Here is an 18,001-nt window from a genome sequence, read left to right on the forward strand (position 1 = left end):
TAACCAAAACATGTAACTCTAGGATTCTTGCTTTCCCTTTCTTTAACTGGAGGTAATCGAAACAAGTACGATTCTGTAAAATTCTCTTGTCCTTGGCTTTACTGTTAACATCTTTAGGACCTTAAATATTTAAAATTCTCAGTGATATTAATAAACAGTCTGATACATTTAGATAATTTCCTTTTCTGCTTTGGATGTTACTTAAGAGTATTTAGACTGAGAACAGAAATAGGTATAATTTCCTTAATTAATTTTCCTTAGTTTCTAATAGATTTCTGAGATTAGCCTTTACAGGTAAATACTTAACACAGTTATAAAGTTTAAAAGCCAATTCTGAGCCCCCTGGCCACCGTAAAAGAAATTCTTGATTAATTAAGGTGGTTTTCGTATGTTTTGTCTATGACAATCTCTTGAACCTTTCACCATGAAAACAAAGTCATATAAGTAGCTTAAAGGTGAGGTACTCTCTTTCGCAACGCTCTTTACAAAGTCTCCTATTAAACAGCATGCTTTGTTTCACAGTGTAAATGAGCAGCTATAACCCTGTCCATCACCTTTTTTCCTACTCTGGGCTTCTTGTTACTGAGGACTTAGCTGGCTTTAGCGCATTGCCTAACACACCCAAGCAGTGTGCGGGTGGAGGGAGGGGGCTGGGCCTTAATCTCACACACGCCCATCTGCAGCTGGCAGGGTCAGAGCACTAGCAGAGGCCTACTGAGTCATTGCTGACCGGGTGGATGAAGCTTACAGTTTTAGAAGTGCATCAGCAAGATGGCAGGCCCCAGTTCAGCACGAGCGAAGCCCCATTTTGAGTTATTTATCCAGTCTTTATATTGTGTCCTCTTGCAAACATGCCCTTCGAGTGTTGACAGTTAATGTATTTATTAAAAGTAAGATTTAGAACTTAATAGTAATTATCAGTTCAATCTAGCATTATCTTAAAATTATTAAAATGTTTGCCTGAAATTTTTATAAGGATTTTCTAAAGTTACGAGAGTCCTAAAAGTGCATTATTTCATATATAGATTATTTGAGATAATTTTCATAAAACTAGAGTCTACCATATGACTTACATTAAGCCCTGGATCAGCAAATAAACTGACACAATTTATTAAGAAACAGGCTTTCCTGTCCGTCAGAGGGTAATTTTAATTACCTATACAATGTAAATGATTAGTTAATAAAGATTACTCAACTACAGTACCCTAGTTACTTAGACCTTTCAAGGTACTTGGAATTAAATAGTTGGTTTATAATCAGACCCTGTGCGAGGCCAAAAGACTTCATTAAAATTAAGTAGGGGCTCTTTGTGCCTGGGTGCTCCCCCTAAGCCAACTACAGTGTGACCTCTTTTAGCTAAAAAGGAAGAGAGAGGATAGATACTGGATACCTGCTGTCTACTGTGACTCTTTTGAAAGAGCTGTTAAGTATAGGGAATAGAGTGGGGAAAAGTGGTCGTGATTTTTTTTCAGCCTTTGTTATTTTATTTTAAGATATCAGTAATAAAGCACTTTTGAGACAGAAACCAGCAAGACAAATATGTTGGAATACCAGACATATTGGAATTTTCTCTTTGGGTTTTAGTTAATTATCACCCTGACTAATTAGCAAATACCATACCCAGTGTTTTTCTAACTCCTTAAAATTAACCCCTGCTGTTGGCTACCCTCACCTGCTGCCCTCACTGTTATTAACAGGAAGTGTAGTCTTTTGGGAGTCAGGACTCCAGTGTCCTCTGCTGACTCAGTCTGTGAGCATGGGTAAGTCTCAGAAGCGCTCTGTGTCCCAGTGTGCCCGTTGTAGTACCTGTGTGGTAGCTTTCAGCCCGTGTGTCCTTCTCTGGCTGCCCTTCCTCATGGCATCATGTGCTCTTATATCTCATTGTCACCCTTGCCCGTGCTGTTCATTGGGCAGCAGAACCAGGAAGAATGGAAGATGACTTCCATCTCAGCAGGTGGAATTTTCCATAGATACAAGTTAATGATGTCGCTGTGTATCCCATTCCTCAAGGTGTATTATTAAGCATACATGCCAGCTCGCCCAATAAGTCAGACTTTCCCCCATATTTAAAAAGAAAGACAAATTGACTCAATTGTGTTGTCCTAAAAAAAATTTTTTTTAATCTAATTTAGGACATGCAGTATCTTCCTATTCATGGTATTTAAGGGTTGGCAGGTATGTGTTAACATTTTTATAGTAAGCATCAGACTATCCAAAGACAATTTTTTAGCTTTGTTTAAAGTCCAAATTATTCATGTTCTATTCTGGTCATCTTTGTGGTTGTTTGCATCAAGGAAATGCTAATAGTTGGGTGTCTGTTTCACAAAACTTAAATTTTTGATACATGATCTCTATTTTTAATGAAGATATAACAAGAAAAGCAGAAAGTCTGATCAACAACTTGCCTTTGGTTCTTGTGGGCTAGTTAAAAAAGTAACATACTAGAATTTGTCAGTACTGTCTGAAGATTTGAGGTTCATAGCTTCAAGATAAGAAACCTCTTTGACAGAAGCCATGATCCCAACATAGCAGTGAGGAAGTGTGTTGACTGAACCGTTTGACGAAAGCACCAGCATGCAGTATATACAAGGGAAAGTTTGCCATATGGAATACTCAGCTCTCCAAAATAGCCTAAAAATCAGCATTTCAGGAGTGGAAGTAGGGACTCTTTTACTATTAGAAAACATTTACTGAATGATCACTGTGTCTCCTACCCTAGAATAGTTCTTAGATTTTAATCCTCTAGTACAACGTTGGCAGTTCACAGTGTAGTGTAGTGTATTCTCATAAAACTGTTGGACACGTAGATCTTTGAAAGCCGAATCTTCAACTATATACAGAAAAGTAACTCGGAGACGATTCTTGCAGATAACAGAGAGGAAGAAGAACCTAGTTTTAAGGAAGAGGGCTGTGAAAAAATAAAATAAAAAGTAAAGAGGGCTGTGGAGCCAAGCATAGAGCCTGCTCTCTTGTACTAGCTGTGTGGTGTCAGACACAAAGTCTGTGTCTTTTATCCGTGAATAGGAATCATGTTAGATGTACCTCATAAATCGCTGAGAGGCTTAAAATACTAGAGCTCTTGTACAAACTGGCGTGCACATGGTACATCATAAAATACAGTACATGGTATAGGTACCCAGCACTGCCTGCCTGACGTAAAAATACCACGAAAGAGGCGGTATGGACAGTGGTTAAGAGCACCAACTCTGGAGCCAGCCTGTCTGAGCCTAGATCCTGGCCGCACCACCACTGGCTGTGGTGGTCTGAGTCTAGATCCTGGCCACACCACCACTGAACTTAGACAAATTAGTTATCCTCCCCTTGCCTCGGTCTCCTCATTTGCAAAATGGGCACCCTACTATGACCTGCTTCACAGAGTTGCTAGGAAGATTAAATGAGTTCACGTAAGTGAAGTGTTTAGAACAACAAGGGCAAGTAAGTAGCACCTTACAACTGTTTGTTATTGTTACATATGTTTTGAGAATGTAGTACAGTTGGTCCTTCAACAACATGGGTTTGAACTGCACGGGTCCCCACATAGGCAGGTGGTTTCTGATAGCTAGTATAGTGCCGTAAGTGTATTTTCTCCTCTTCGTGATTTTCTCAATCACATTTTTTCCTCTGGATTTATTGTAAGAGTACGGCATGTAACACATACAACATATGAATGTGTGTTACCTGTTGATGTCTTAGGTCAACGGTAGGCACTTAAGTTTTGGGGGAGTCGAACGTTATTTGTGAATTTTCAACTGCCGTGCTGTATTCCACTTCATATTAAGTGAATATAGTTTTCAGGATGCCACCATGGGTTTGGGTTTTTTGTGTGTTTTTTTTTGTTTTTTTTTTTTATAGCTTTTAGTGTCTCTTTCAATAGTCCCAGTCATTTCTGCGCCCGTTTTCCACAAGTATTTCTTTTTAAAGATACCAAAATGACATGCAGTTTCTTAATGTCTCTCCATGTACCTTCACAACACTTGAAGAGCAGCTTATCTGATGAGAGCTCAGAGGGCGAGTGCAGTAGGCACTGATTTCCCATGGAGTTTGTCTGTCTTGTTGGTACTGCCAGTTCCCACAATCCTAGCATTCCCTGGGCATCAGTCAGTGTCTGCAAGGAATGATTTTCAAATATTAAAGCATGTGAAAAGACAAACAGGCCAAAACTCAGAGCTCTCTAGGGACCATGACCTCCAAAACAGACTCCGTTCTGACATTTTCACAGGCTGCTTGAAGGAATTCCAGCAGGACCATTCCAGTTGGTAAACTCCTAAACAAACCCTCTGTCATCAAGGACTGATTTATAGATCTTTCTCCTTCTTATGTACTTACTCTGAAGAGATTAGCATAGTAGATATGGTTGCTCAGACGCTTTTAAGGCATTTGATGTATATGATAAGTATTACACAGAAGACTTGTGGTATTTTGAGGTAGTAAAACAGTCATTTGTTTAAAGAGATTTCTTGCTCTGAGTTGACTTTTAAATTTTTTCTTTTTCCTTTTGATTCCTGGAAATCTATGTCGTAATCACATCTCGCAACTAATTTTTTTTTTCATTAAGAACCCAATTATTTAGCAAAGAAATTGACTAAATTCGGGAATGACCTTTTAAAAAATAAACACGTATGTATACAATGACATGTTTCATAATGACCTTTGGCATATGTGAGAACAAACAGTTTTAGTGTTGTAGAATATTCTTCTGTGAAATCTTGGTGTGATGGCAGTTGTTTAGATGATGCTTTAAGGTCATTTAGAAGGGGGGCGGGTCTAGAAGTTTTTCAACTAATCTGAATTCTCTTAAAATATTCTATTGTGTAGTATTATACACTTCTTAAAAAAAGCAACGTAGTGCAAAAAATAAATGAGAGGGCCAGAAGCCAAGAGATTTAGAGTCTGAGCAACCTAAGGAAATGGGTAATTGGGATTTATTTGGTTTACAGTTGGCCTTAAATGCTACCAGCCTCATGGTTCTCCAATCTGGAGCATGTATGAAATTCCAGGGCAGAACAGTGTTCTGCATTTGAAGGGTCAGGTTTGTTGGAGGTGGTGGGGGTCGGGGGTTGTGTGGTTTGTTTCCTTCTTTGCATGTTTCTTTCTAATGAGTTAATCCTTTGTGTGAAAGTACAGAGTTTTCAGTATTTAACAAATGAATCCTACACAATGAGAACTTTGTTGTAATTTGATATCTGATTATGGTGTAGGATTGTAATATGTTTTAAACAAATTTTAAAATGGGATGCAGGAAATAATTGGTATATGATTTCAACCAAGCCTCTTAATATTAGTGGTACAAATAAACCTCATTTTTATCACATTCTAGGAAGCTTTTAGAAACCCAGCATATTTTAGAGGTCTCCTTGGTAAAAGAAAATGGAAACAACAGTGACGTAACAAGGTGCTTAGTAACTGGTCACAGGTAGTTACTGAATGTACTAAAGTATTTTGTGGCTCTTGACTGTTGTATAAAATGTATATGATGAAAAAGATCTATGTGCTTATATTACTGTTTTTCTCAAGCCGAGAATAACAAAGTGATATTTAACTAGACATACTCTTAATATGACAAAGTAGTACTTTTCTAATATATTTTTCTAACATGGATGTTTCTGTCTCTGTCAGTTTCAGTTAGGTAGTCTCTTCATCTTTCAAAACAATGGAACTTGATTCAATAACTTGCTGATAAACTAGTGAAATTTCTGCCTGTATAATTGTGTGCTTGTTTTCTTGTGTGTAGAGTTAGAGTAGCTGCTTGATTGCTTGCTGAATGCTTTTTGAACCCTCAACAGAAACAAAGTTTACAACCTTCAAGAATTTGAAGATCTTATTTGGACACCCAAGTGTAATTTGGAGGATTTTCCAGATAAAAGAATTTACACTTAAACCAAGCAGATTGAGCAAGGATTGAAAAAAATTGAAATTTAAAGAAATCCAAGAACTTAGTCCTAAACTGTGAATTTCAGAATCCAGTGGGTTTAGACATAATTTGGTTTTTGTTCTATTACATTGAAACTATGTAACATGTACTCTGTCATAAAAATGTATACATCTCTTAAGTGACCAGGAATGTTTCATGTATCCTTGAGGGTGAAATGTTCTGTAAATGTCAGGTCCTGTTGGTTTATAAGATTGTTCAAGTCCTATATCCTTACTGATTTTCTTACCTCTTGTTCTGTCAATTGCCCAGAGAGGTATGTTGAAAACCCCAACTAATATTGTGGAATTGTTTATTTTTCCTTTCAGTAATTTTTTTCCTTTTCATATTTTGAGGGTCTATTATGTGTTCTTGTTGGATTGATCCCTTTACATTATGAAATACCTGCATCCTTAGTAATGATCCTTTTCCCAAAGTCTACTTTGTCTGGTACTAATATAGGCCCCCTGAGTTTCTTACGGATTGCACGATACATCCTTACCCAGCTTTTACCTTTAAGTCATCTGCACCTTTAGATTTAAAGTAGATTTCTTTCAGGTAGCATAGAGCTGGATCTTTCTTTTTTTAGTCTAGTCTGACAGTCTCTGTCTTTCAGTTGCACTGTTTAGATAGATTACATTTAAGGTCATTATTGATTTATGTGGCATATTAGTTATCTATAGCTGTGTAACAAAGTACTTCATACCTTAGCAACTTAACACAAGACGCATTTATTGTCTCCTAGTTTGTTTAGGTCAGGAATTCAGGCACAGTTTAGCTGGACACCTCTGTCTCTCATAAGCCTGCAGTCAGGTGTCAGCCAAGGCTGGGGTTTCATCTGAAGGTTCAACTGGTGAAGGATCTGCTTGTAACCTTAGTTATATTGTTGTTGGCAAGATTCAGTCCATTGAGGACTGTTGGACCAAGGGCCTCAGTTCCTCTCTGGATGCTGGATGCTGGCTGGAGCCTTGTTCTTTGCCACATGGGCCTCTCCAGTATGGCATCGTACTTTCTCAAAGCCAGTAAGAGAGATGTGTGCTAGCAAGACCAAAGTGATCTTTTTTTCTTCCCCCAACATTTCCTCAACATTGTCCTATTCTATTGTTTAGAAGCAAATTACTCAAGGGGAAAGGATTATATAAGACCATAAATACCAGAAGGCAGGGATCATTAGAGGCCACCTGCCACAATTGAATTTAAAATCTGTTATTTTGCTATATATTGTATTTGTCTAGTCAGTTCACTCTTCCTTTATTCCTTTTTTTTCTTTTGCCTTTTAAAAAAAATTTTTTTAGTATTTTGTGTATTATTATTTTTACAACATCCTATTAGCTTTACTTTTTTTTCAAATGTTCACTGATCTTTTCGAATGAAGGTCTAATATGCTGCTAATCCTATCCAATAAAACATTAATCTTAATTTATTTTTATCTCTGGAAGTTCCATTTTGTTCTTTTTTACATTGTCTTTTTCTCTCATCATTATATTCATGTTTTCCTTTAAATACTTGTACATAGTGGGGCACCTGGGTGGCTCAGTCGGTTAAGCGTCTGACTTTTAGTTTCGGCTCAGGTCATGATCTGACAGTTTCATGAGTTCATGCCCCTAATGGGGCTCTGCACTGGCAGGACGAAGCCTGTTTGGAATTCATATTCATTCTCATTCTCTCTCTCTCTCTCTCTCTCTCTGCCCCTCTGCCCCTCTGCCCCTCCCCCACTCGCACTGTCTCTGTCGAAATAAAGAAATTTAAAGATTTTAAATACTTGTACATAGTTATGGCTGTTAATTCTATTTTTTCAGTAATTTTTGAGTCTGTTTTTACTGAGAAATTTCTCTCCTGTTAAAGAGACATTTTCCTACCTGTTAGCACAGAGTCCGGTAATTCTTTCATTGGGTGGAACGTTGTGAGTGCTACACTGCTGAGTGGCTGCATTTTGCGTTGTCTTCCTTAAGTGCTGGGACTTTGCTCTGGTAAGAGTGCTGAGCTTTCGGGTCACTCTCAAGGCCTTTTTAAAGCATTGTTAGGAAAGATGTAAGGTAGCATTCCCACCAGGGATGGTGCGTTAACTATCAGGCCTTGACCCCCTTTGGGATATCTGCCAAATGCCCCCGTAAATGCCCCAGGGAGATCATGTCGCTCAGGCTCGTTTTGAGCTTGAACACCCCAACCTTGTGTGCACTTTGACACATGTTGAGCATACGGCTCCCGGTCGTTGCTTGCCCGGCCCTGTGTAGCTGTGTGCCCTGCTCATCCAGCTCAGGCCTCAGCCAAGACTCAGGGCGCTCCTGTGCAGCTTGCTCTCTGGAGCTGTTGTTCGGCATGGGTCCCTCCAGTTCGGAAATCTGCATGGCGGCTCCCAGCTGTCTCAACTTCCCCTTCAGCTCTCCTCTCTGGCTCATCGATTCCACAAGCCTGACCAGCTCTGTTTGAGGGCTGTGCCCCCAGTCTGGAAGTTACCTGCAGGCCGAAAGCTCGGGCGGCTGTAAGACTCACTGCCGTCGTTGCCTTTACCATAGGAGGAGTTCTCTACGGCCTGTGTCCCAGTGTAGGAGAGAGTTCTGTCCAGTTGTGTGGTTTCCTGCGGTGACAGGTGAAGGGCAGTGCGTGTTCTTCCAGCACAGCTGCAAACCGGAGTCTGGACCTGGGGACGCGGCACAAGGCCCATGCTTTTCCACGAAGACATGTTCCTCTCCGAACGCCTGCACCTTGGCCTTCTGACAGGGCTGCAGCCGTGCCGCTCTGCATTGGGAGCCCCCCCAGACACTCAGACGGTGCTGGGCACATGGGCTGCTCCCCTCTTGTGGGTCGCTGAATGAAGGAAACCAAATTGTGGGTTAAAGGCCGAGGCTGATTGTTAGTGGGGTTCCCACGCCAACCAGCTTTCCAGCTTTTGCTGTGGGCGCAGAATGGCGAGCCAGATTATGGGGAAAGGTGCCATGCTAGGCCTTCTTGGCTCGCTCAGAGCCAGCGGCATAGGTACTCGGGGTTTCATGGGGCCATCGGGCTTCGACCGCGAGGAGGGAAGGATTCGCGGGTTGGCAGAAGCCATCCTTCGTTAATAAAGACATGATTACATACTACTTTCTCTGAACAGGGATGTTGAAGTTAAGAAAACGTCTCCTTGTATCAGTATTTGAATTTGACTCAGTTTGGCAAAAGAGTCAGCCTATAGAAGATTTAGAAAATATAACTAAAGATGACATTTTTCTTCTTATGTGTGATTTAATGGGAATTTTCTCCTCAAGAACGTCTAGGTTATATCGAATGGCAAAGCACAGAATTAAGTGGTCCTCATGGTAATTCACCATGAATGCAGCTCACCCTCCTCTTCATTTGTCCCACCAACACGTCCCGCCCTCCAGAAAAGAGAGCCCGTGCAGAGGGAAAACACCCTGCAGAGAATTATATCCAGTTATCTACACACACTACTGTCACCTGCTTGCTTTTCTGTGGTGTGCATTTTTCGTAATGCACGTGTGCTGCTTGGATGTCAAGGAAGGAGAAAACCTTTTTTAAAAAATATGCCACATTACGTAATGGGAAATATTAGAGTAATTTGTAGCTCATGATTATATTATGGTATTGGGGGGGGTCCTCCTTAGAATCAGATTCTACTCTGGGGTGCCTGGGTGGCTCAGTCGGTTAAGCGTCCGACTTTGGCTCAGGTCATGATCTCACGGTCTGTGAGTTTGAGCCCCGCGTCGGGCTCTGTGCTGCCAGCTCAGAGCCTGCAGTCTGCTTCAGATTCTGCGCCTCCCTCTCTCTCTGCCCCAGCCCACTCGCATTCTGTCTCTGTCTCTCTCAAAAATAAATAAACATCAAAAAAAAATTTAAAAAAAAAATCAGATTCTACTTAGAATCAGATTCTGCTCAGAGCTGGGTTGAATGTTCACAGCACATCACAGATTCTCATCCTTTGTGGACAGAGCTTTAAAGGAGAATTTATGTTGATAAAGAGTTGTGCGTGCTATAGTAGAAGTGAAGTCGAATATTACTGGGGTCACCGGAGGATCACAGAAATGCGATTTGATCAGTCTCCGTAATCTGGGTCCCATGGTCTATACTCCTGCTTCACCCTGAGGCCCAGAGGTCAAAAGCTGCCACCTTGGTTCACACGGCCACCTTGGCTGTCCCTGTGTGCCCTCATGTGGTTGTCTTACAGTTGCTGAGAAGCCCAAGTGGGTTAGGAGAGAAAGAACAGATACCCGGGGTGTCACTAGTCATGGGCGGGGTGAAGGAGGCTTGTGTGTCAGAGCTGGCCCCCGAGACCCAGAAGAACAGAGCCCGGGGCAGGTCTGCAGCTCCACTAAGTGGCCATCAGGACTGGTTCTCAGTCTTGTTTCGTCCAGGTGATACATAAACAATAAGATGTGGAAACCCAAAAAATAAGACACCATTGAATAAATGAAAAGTGAAAAGACTATTTCTGAAAATTAGAATCATCAATATATACTCAAACTGTGCATTTTAGAATATATTTGTTTTTTGTCAAATAAGTTTCATATATACAATTCCATTTGATTAGCCCAAATGTTTGAAAGCATATTCGAATTATGTGTGAGTGGTCTCAGTACGCGAATGCATAATCTTTTCCAATAGAATTTTTATTTTTAAGCTCTGTGCTTTTTATAAGGTGCTGTTCCCTGCCTTTGCTTTTTTAAGTATTATAATCATGTAAATTAAATACATAACACTTATATTCTGACCTTCTTAGCTACTGTCTTCTCACAAAAACAAAACAGTTCATTTCTTACTTCCTTCTATGCTATGATGAATCAATGTATGTTTTTTAAAATCCACCTGCAAATAAGGCACCGTGTTAGGTTTGTCCGTGTGTTTCTGCCTATTATTACATTCTTCCCTGTTGTCTGTACCATAGGCCTGGAACCCAACCTGGCAAATAGCCAAATTAAAATACTAAATTCTACCAGTAGAGAGAGGGTTTCTTCCTGAAATAGGTCAAGGCATTTTACCTTATGAGGTGGGTTTCAGGTGTTTTCATTTTATAGGACTATAAACTGAAAGAGAGATTAAATAATGCAAGGACAAGCAGCTAAAAAGGAACAGAGTGAAGTTTTAAAGATACAGTTGGTTCTAAGGCTACCTCTCCAGTTATAAAGGGTACTGTTAGAACAGGAAAGATACCTTTATTTTGACTCTCTTTCTTCCAAATAAAATGTATTTCTAAAGTAGACTATTTCAACTTTTATATACAGAAAATAGTTGCAAAGGTATAAATATAATCACATATAAAGCTAAAATTCTAATTAGGATTTTACTTGAGCGGAATAGTGCCCTTTAAAAGCCTGTTGGAGATTAAGTCCTTGTGCAGTCGCCGTCACCCTCTCGGCGTGTGCCGGACAGCCCCGTTGGAGTTTACCCACCACGAGTGATGGGTGTGGGGGGAGTTTGTGCCCGCGGTCCCTCCCACAAATAGGGGCCCCGGGACGTGGTCAGCCCCCTCTTCCACATCACAGCTCACCGCACCCTCTTGTCAGACGCTTGCGTGCTAGGAGCCAGCCACACAACCGGGCACCATGGTCACCCGGAGCAGAGACCTCGGGCAGTTTTGTGTGTGTCTCTTCATTCCTGCCTCGTGCTTTTGAAGGTACTCAGCTGAATGAATGAAGAAATGTTCAAGATTCCTCTAGTGGTAGATGCCCAACTAGTCATTTTGTTGTTTTTAACCTTCTAAACAAATGTATTTTCGGATTTACCACTAAGATTGAGAGCCTAATAATAGAGTGTGCTGTTGGTGGCAATTTATGTCATATTAAACTGTATGACATTTAAAGACTAGAATAAAAATCTCCTTTTACTCATTCTGTAAATCAATTGTATCTTGGCTGTGGAAAAATATAAAGGGACATTTTTCTGATTTCCTATAGTAGGATAATAATCTTTCTACATGTTCTTTTTAACTTCTAAACTTAGAGCAGTTTATCAACTCTTTATTTAAGAACAGTGTATAGTAAGTTGCAGGCATGCCCGAACGTGTCAGTATGACGTGCATCTTCTAACAATACGTATTTTCTCTTGTGTACCGCATTTGTTACTACCCTCAAAAACTTAACATCGATACAGCGTATACTTAATATATTCCCCGTATTCATATTTCTCCATTTCTCCCAGTAATGAACGTCCTTTATTGTTTTTTTTAACCAGGATCTAATCTTGTATCATTTTGTGCATTTAGCTGTCATAACCCCTTAACCCCCCCTAATCTAGAACACTTTCTCTACTTTTTTTAAGACTTAATTTTTTCAGAGCAGTTTGAGGTTCACAACAGAAGTGAGAGGAAGGTACAGTGATTTCCCATACGCCCCACACATGCATAGCCTCCCCCATGACGAACGTCACTCACCAGAAGGATTTTACCAAGGCTGACCCTCCATGGACACAGCATAATCACCAAACGTCCATCGATTACCTTACGGTTGATTCTTACTGTATATTTCCTGGGTTTGGACAAAAGTATCATGCCATGCATTCACCTTATAATATCACACACAGTATTTTCACAGCCCTGAATGTCCTCTGTGCTCTGTCTATTCATGTCTTCATGCCCGCCCCACCCCCAACCTTGCAACCACTGATCTTTTTATTATCTCCATAGTTTGCCTTTCCCATAATGCCATATAATTAGAATCATACAATAGGTAGCATTTTCAGACTGGCTTCTTTCACTTAATATGTATTTAAAGGTTCCTCCGTGTCTTTCCATGGCTCGATAGCTCATTTCCTTTTAGTGCTGAGTAATATTCCGTTGTCTGGGTATACCTCACTTTGTTTATCCGTTCAGTAGTTGACCTACTGAAGGACATCTCAGTTGCTTCCAAATTTTGGCATTTATGGAGAAGGCTGCTGTAAACATTTGTGTGCAGGTTTTTGTGTAAACGTAAGTTTTCAGTTCCTCAGGGTAAAAACCAAAGAGCATAATTGCTGGATTGTATGGTAAGAGTATATTTAGGTTCATAAGAAGCCACCAAACTATTTTCCAAAGTGGCTACACCATTTTGCATTCATGACCACTTTTTGTTTTTTTTAATGTTTCACAGACTTGGCATTTTTTAAAAGTTGAGGCCATTTATTTTGCAGAATGACCCTCAGGTTGAATTTGTCTGTTGAGGTCCTTCTAATCAGTTCAAGTTACACATTTCAGTGGGAATATTACATAGGTGACATTATGTCCTCAGTGAATCACATCAGAAGATACATGACATTTGTTCCATTACTGTGATGCTCATTTTGATCACTTGTTTAAGGTAGTGTTCACCTTCTACTTCTCCTATGTAAATGCCCTGTTTCCTTTTTGTAAATATTATCAGTTACAGTATGATTAGTTATAAAGTAGTATGTGAGATAGTACCTTGAGACTTTCTGTTCTCTTTCACAAGCATCTTTCACCCATGCTTTTAATGACAGTTTTTGTTTAAATAAATTATTATAAAGGTACTTGATGATTTTCTCATTCTGACATTCCTTTTCTATTAGCTGGCATTCTTCTAGAACCTTCTTTTCTAAGGGAAGTATCACTATGGACTCATAGATTATTTTTTATATTTGGAAAGGTATTATCCATTTCTGTCATCATTTCTGATACACACATTGTCCCAAATTTGGCCAATGAGAGCCTTGTTCGTGGGGCTTTTGTGTCCCTTTGACCCATCCCCCTTAATTTTTGAGCCCTTACCTACTTCCTGGCAAAGAATATTTCAGGATCTCCTTATACTTTCATGCCCCAGTCCTGAAATTAGCCCTTTCTCTAAGGATCCCTGGTTCCTTTTATTAAGGTATAGTTTTTAGAAACCAAGATCTGAGAGCTAAGCACATTCATTGTTACTTGGGTGTCATTGCTTCTTAGCCTTTTCAGTGGACGGAGCTAGCACATTTTTTTTTTCTTTTAATCATTAGTTACAGCTGGAGAAGCCATGCAGTCTGAAGAATATGAATGAAACCAGAGGATTTACATTTCCACATATCAAGACCTGCTATAACACTAGTCTAGACAGATAAACAGTCTGAGTAGTGGAATAGAATAGAGAAATCAGAAATAGATAGTATTTAGTCACTTAACTCACTACAAAGGTAACGCGTACATGCAGTGGGAAAGGGTGGTCTTTTTAAATAAGTGGTTCTGGATTAAATATTCATTGGATATTTAAATCATACATACATGCAAAAAAATCCAACTCTGAGAGGTAAAGCAAGAAAGCTCTTAGGGAAAAACATCTCCATAACCTTGAAATGAACAAAAATTTCTTAAACAGCATACAGAAAGCATTACTCATAAAAGAAAAACGTGATTGATTGCATTATATTTAAATTAATAACTCTTGTGCACCAAAGGCATCATTGAGAGAGAAACAGCAACCCAGAAGAGTGGGAAGAGAGCATTTTTAATGGATGTGGTTAACAAAAGATTCGTTTCCAGAACATAAAAAGGACTCCTACAAGCCAATATAAAGAACCAGACAAAAGCCTTGACGCACACGTCACAAAAGAGGGAGTCAAACGGTGTGCATATATATATAGATGTGTGTCCATGGGTCATCAAAGCAGGACGGGTGGGGGCGCCTGGGTGGCGCAGTCGGTTAAGCGTCCGACTTCAGCCAGGTCACGATCTCACGGTCTGTGAGTTCGAGCCCCGCGTCAGGCTCTGGGCTGATGGCTCGGAGCCTGGAGCCTGCTTCCGATTCTGTGTCTCCCTCTCTCTCTGACCCTCCCCCGTTCATGCTCTGTCTCTCTCTGTCCCAAAAATAAAAATAATAAAAAAAAAAAAGAAAAAAGAAAAAAAGCAGGACGGGTGCAAATCTCAGTGAGGCATTACCACATGCCTACTAGGACAGCAAAAAGGGAGAGGAACACACTAGGCGTACCAAGGAGCATGGTGTACAGAACAGGTGGTGGATGTGTAAACTGGGGTAACTATTTTAGAAAACTTCTGCATGTGGGGCGCCTGGATGGCTTAGTCAGTTAAGTGTCCAACTCTCGATTTCGGCTCAGGTCATGATCTCGTGGTTTGTGGGATCGAGCCCTGTGTCAGGCTTGCCACTGACAGCACAGAGCCTGCTTGGGATTCTCTCCCTCTCTCTGGCCCGCCTCCACGCCTGCTCTTTCTGTCCCTCCCCCTTTCTCTCAAAGTACGTAAATAAACTTTAAAAAATAAAATCTAAACGACAGAAGGAAGTTTGAATAGGGAACCTGTGCATAATTCTAAGTATCAGCAAGTCCACTCCTTGATTTTACTCAGGGGACATCTCTAGCTGTGTTCATCAGAAGCTGATGTATTGATCTGAGTGATGTGGAGGTGTCATCTTCTGTAGGTTCTCTGAGCCATTTCACGCGGTTCAGTCTACGGGGATGCTCACCGCCGCGCTGCCTGTTAAAGGGAAGGCCTGGAGGCTGCCAGATGCCTACCCGCAGAAGCCGGTTCATTAGTGACGTACCCCACAGTGGCGTAGAGCGCTGGGGATGCGTACACCGCACCTACATGTGACAATATGTGTGACTCTCGCAAAAATGACACGGAGTAAAGGCAGCTAGTCACAAAAGACTGTATATGCTACGATTCTGCTGACGAAGCCCCAAACCAGGTGACACTATGCCGTGGTGTTAGAAACCAGGACAGCAGCCACCCCTATCAGGAGAGAAGTGACTGCAAAGGAAGCACAGCGCAAGAGCTCTTAGGGTACAGGAGATGCTGGGTTCCCTTCTGCCGGTTGTGTGAGCGTGTCCAGTTCGTGAACATCCAGCGAGTACTACACTTAGGACATGTGGCTTGTTAGTATGTATGTTAAAATTAGAAGTTAAAAAATTAAAAAATAATAATTTTTAAAGTAATATAAACATTACCTGAGAAACCACAGGAAGATGACGTCTCATCTGTTCCCCCTCCCACCTCCGCTCTCCCGTTATTACTTCTTCGTGCTTGTTTGATCTCAGGCGTAACCATCGCCCTCCCTCCAATCATCAGTCTGTCTTTTTTTTTTTTTTTTTTTGGTGATTGAAAAAGCATCTGTGCACGTTTCCCTGCAGATGTCAACGTGTGTATCATCAGGGTTCAGTATTTCTATAAAACGAGCCTATTTTGAGAGCACGTCACCTGCGCTCTCCTTCTTAAGTTTCTCCACCCCAGTCCCTCGCCTGTGCTTCTGCCCAGGTGCTCTCTGAGATGACAGTCTCTCTCAGGTCCCATTCAGAAAATTTCTTGTAATAGTACTAAGACACTTTGGCCTAATTTTAAGCCAGCTTTCTTATTATGAAATGGTTGCAGTTCTTTATATACCCTTGATACTTGTCAAGTAAGCGTTTCATGCATGTTCTCATAGTGCACAGCTTCCTTATTCATTTTCGCAAAGTGTCTTTTGATGAGGAAAGGTCTCGTTTTTGGTCAAGTCTAATTTATCAATTTTTTATGATTTTTGCTTCCCACCCCTCCCCCCCCCGCCAAGAAACCTTTGCCTACCCCCGTGCCATGAAAGTATTCTCCTTTATGTTCTTCTAAAGGCTTTTTTAGTTTTTGATTTTACATGTATGTCTGTGGTATATTTCAGATTAGCTTTTATGTCTGGTGTGAGGTAGGGGTTGAAGCTCATCTTCCATACAGATTTCTGATTGTTTTCAGCACCATTTGTTAAAGTCTCCCTTTCCCCATTGGATTGCTTTGGCACCTTTGTCTGAAATCCAAAGACCATTTAAGTGTGGATGTGTGTCTGCCTCTCATTCTGTTCCATCCATCTGTTTCTTAATTCTTATGCCAGTACTATATAGTCTCGATTACTGCAGTTTTATAGTCACTCTTGAAATCGAGTAGGATAAGCCCTCCAATTGCGTTCTCCTTTTGTAAGAATGCTCTGGATATTCTAGATCCATTGCATTTCCATGTCTATTTTAGAGTCATATTCTGAAAAAAAAAAAAAAAAAACAAAAAAACTAGATGGAATATGATTAGGACTGTGCTGAATCTATAGATCACTTTGGGGTAAACTGACATCTAAATTCCAGCTGGTCAGTATGATCTCTCTCCATTTATATGGGTCTTCCTTAATTTCTCTCAGCAGTGCTTTCTAGTTTTTCGTATAGAAATCTTGTACATACATCTATTTTTGACAGTGTTGTAAATAAAATTGATTTTTAAATCTCATTTTACATACTCTGATTTCATGACCTAAACATAGCTTTCTGCTCTGCTTTGTTGATAACTTGGTAGACTTTTAATAACCCTTTGCTAATTGTTACATACTAATCTGTTTCTCTGAAATTTGAGGTGAAAATCCCTTTAAAAGACGTTTCATTCTGGGGACGCCCGGGTGGCTCAATTGGTTGAGCATCCGACTTCGGCTCAGGTCATGATCTCGCAGTTCTTGAGTTCTAGTCCCACGTCAGGCTCTGTACTGACAGCTCAGACCCTGGAGCTTGCTTCAGATTTTGTGTCTCCCTCTCCCTCTGCCCCTCCTCCGTTCACACCCTGTCTCTCTCAAAAATAAACATTTAGAAGTTAAGAAAAAAAAAAAGTCATTTCATTCTGCAACAATTCAGATAAGGATTTATTTATGCCAAAACTGCTAGAAACGCCCCCGAGTGAGTTTATTTGTGTATGTTACATTAGGGTCTTGTGTAAGTATGTGTGCACACATGTGTATTTTAAAGAAAGCGACAATAGGTGGAGGTAATGTTGCCATTGTTGATGGATGCATTGTGACCTCACAGGTTTTGTGATCATTGTTTATTGATGCAGTGTGTTTTTGTTAAGTGTTGGACTCTGTGCCAAATGCTAGGGCTGTACAGGGGGAGCCTCAGTCTCTTCTCTCAGGGAATAATCCAGAAGTTCAGCTCATTCCACAGTCACTGATGAGTGTTTATTGGTGTTGTATTTACTATAGAAACAGAGCAGCCAGATTTAAGGAAACCCAAGAAAAACCCATGTTTTTGAAAATATTCCTTACCTGAAAAAAATAGGGCTTCTAGGGAAGCGAAAATAATACAAAACCAGAAAGACAAACCACAAGAGACTCTTAAATACAGAGAACAGACTGAGGGCTGCAGGCAGGGTGTTGGGCAGGGAGTGCACTAAATGGTCGATGGGCACTG

The 18,001-nt window shown here is 40.6% G+C and overlaps 1 protein-coding gene across 7 annotated transcripts in view; it reads left to right on the top strand.

Moving 5' to 3' along the window:
- Positions 1-18,001, top strand: part of MRTFB (myocardin related transcription factor B) — a 201,054-nt gene that overhangs the window by 79,082 nt on the left and 103,971 nt on the right. For 4 of the 7 annotated variants that reach the window (XM_053894394.1, XM_019468630.2, XM_019468635.2 and 1 more), the window contains exon 3: positions 1,698-1,760. The exons of the other annotated variants lie outside the window; for them this stretch is intronic. In XM_053894394.1, the coding sequence (XP_053750369.1) occupies positions 1,698-1,760 (63 nt within the window). The remainder of the gene's footprint in view (positions 1-1,697; positions 1,761-18,001) is intronic. 7 annotated transcript variants of the gene reach the window in all.

Source organism: Panthera pardus, unplaced genomic scaffold, assembly GCF_024362965.1.
Source record: "Panthera pardus isolate Hobbes unplaced genomic scaffold, ASM2436296v1 HiC_scaffold_5, whole genome shotgun sequence".
In the NCBI taxonomy this organism is placed as follows: domain Eukaryota; kingdom Metazoa; phylum Chordata; class Mammalia; order Carnivora; family Felidae; genus Panthera; species Panthera pardus.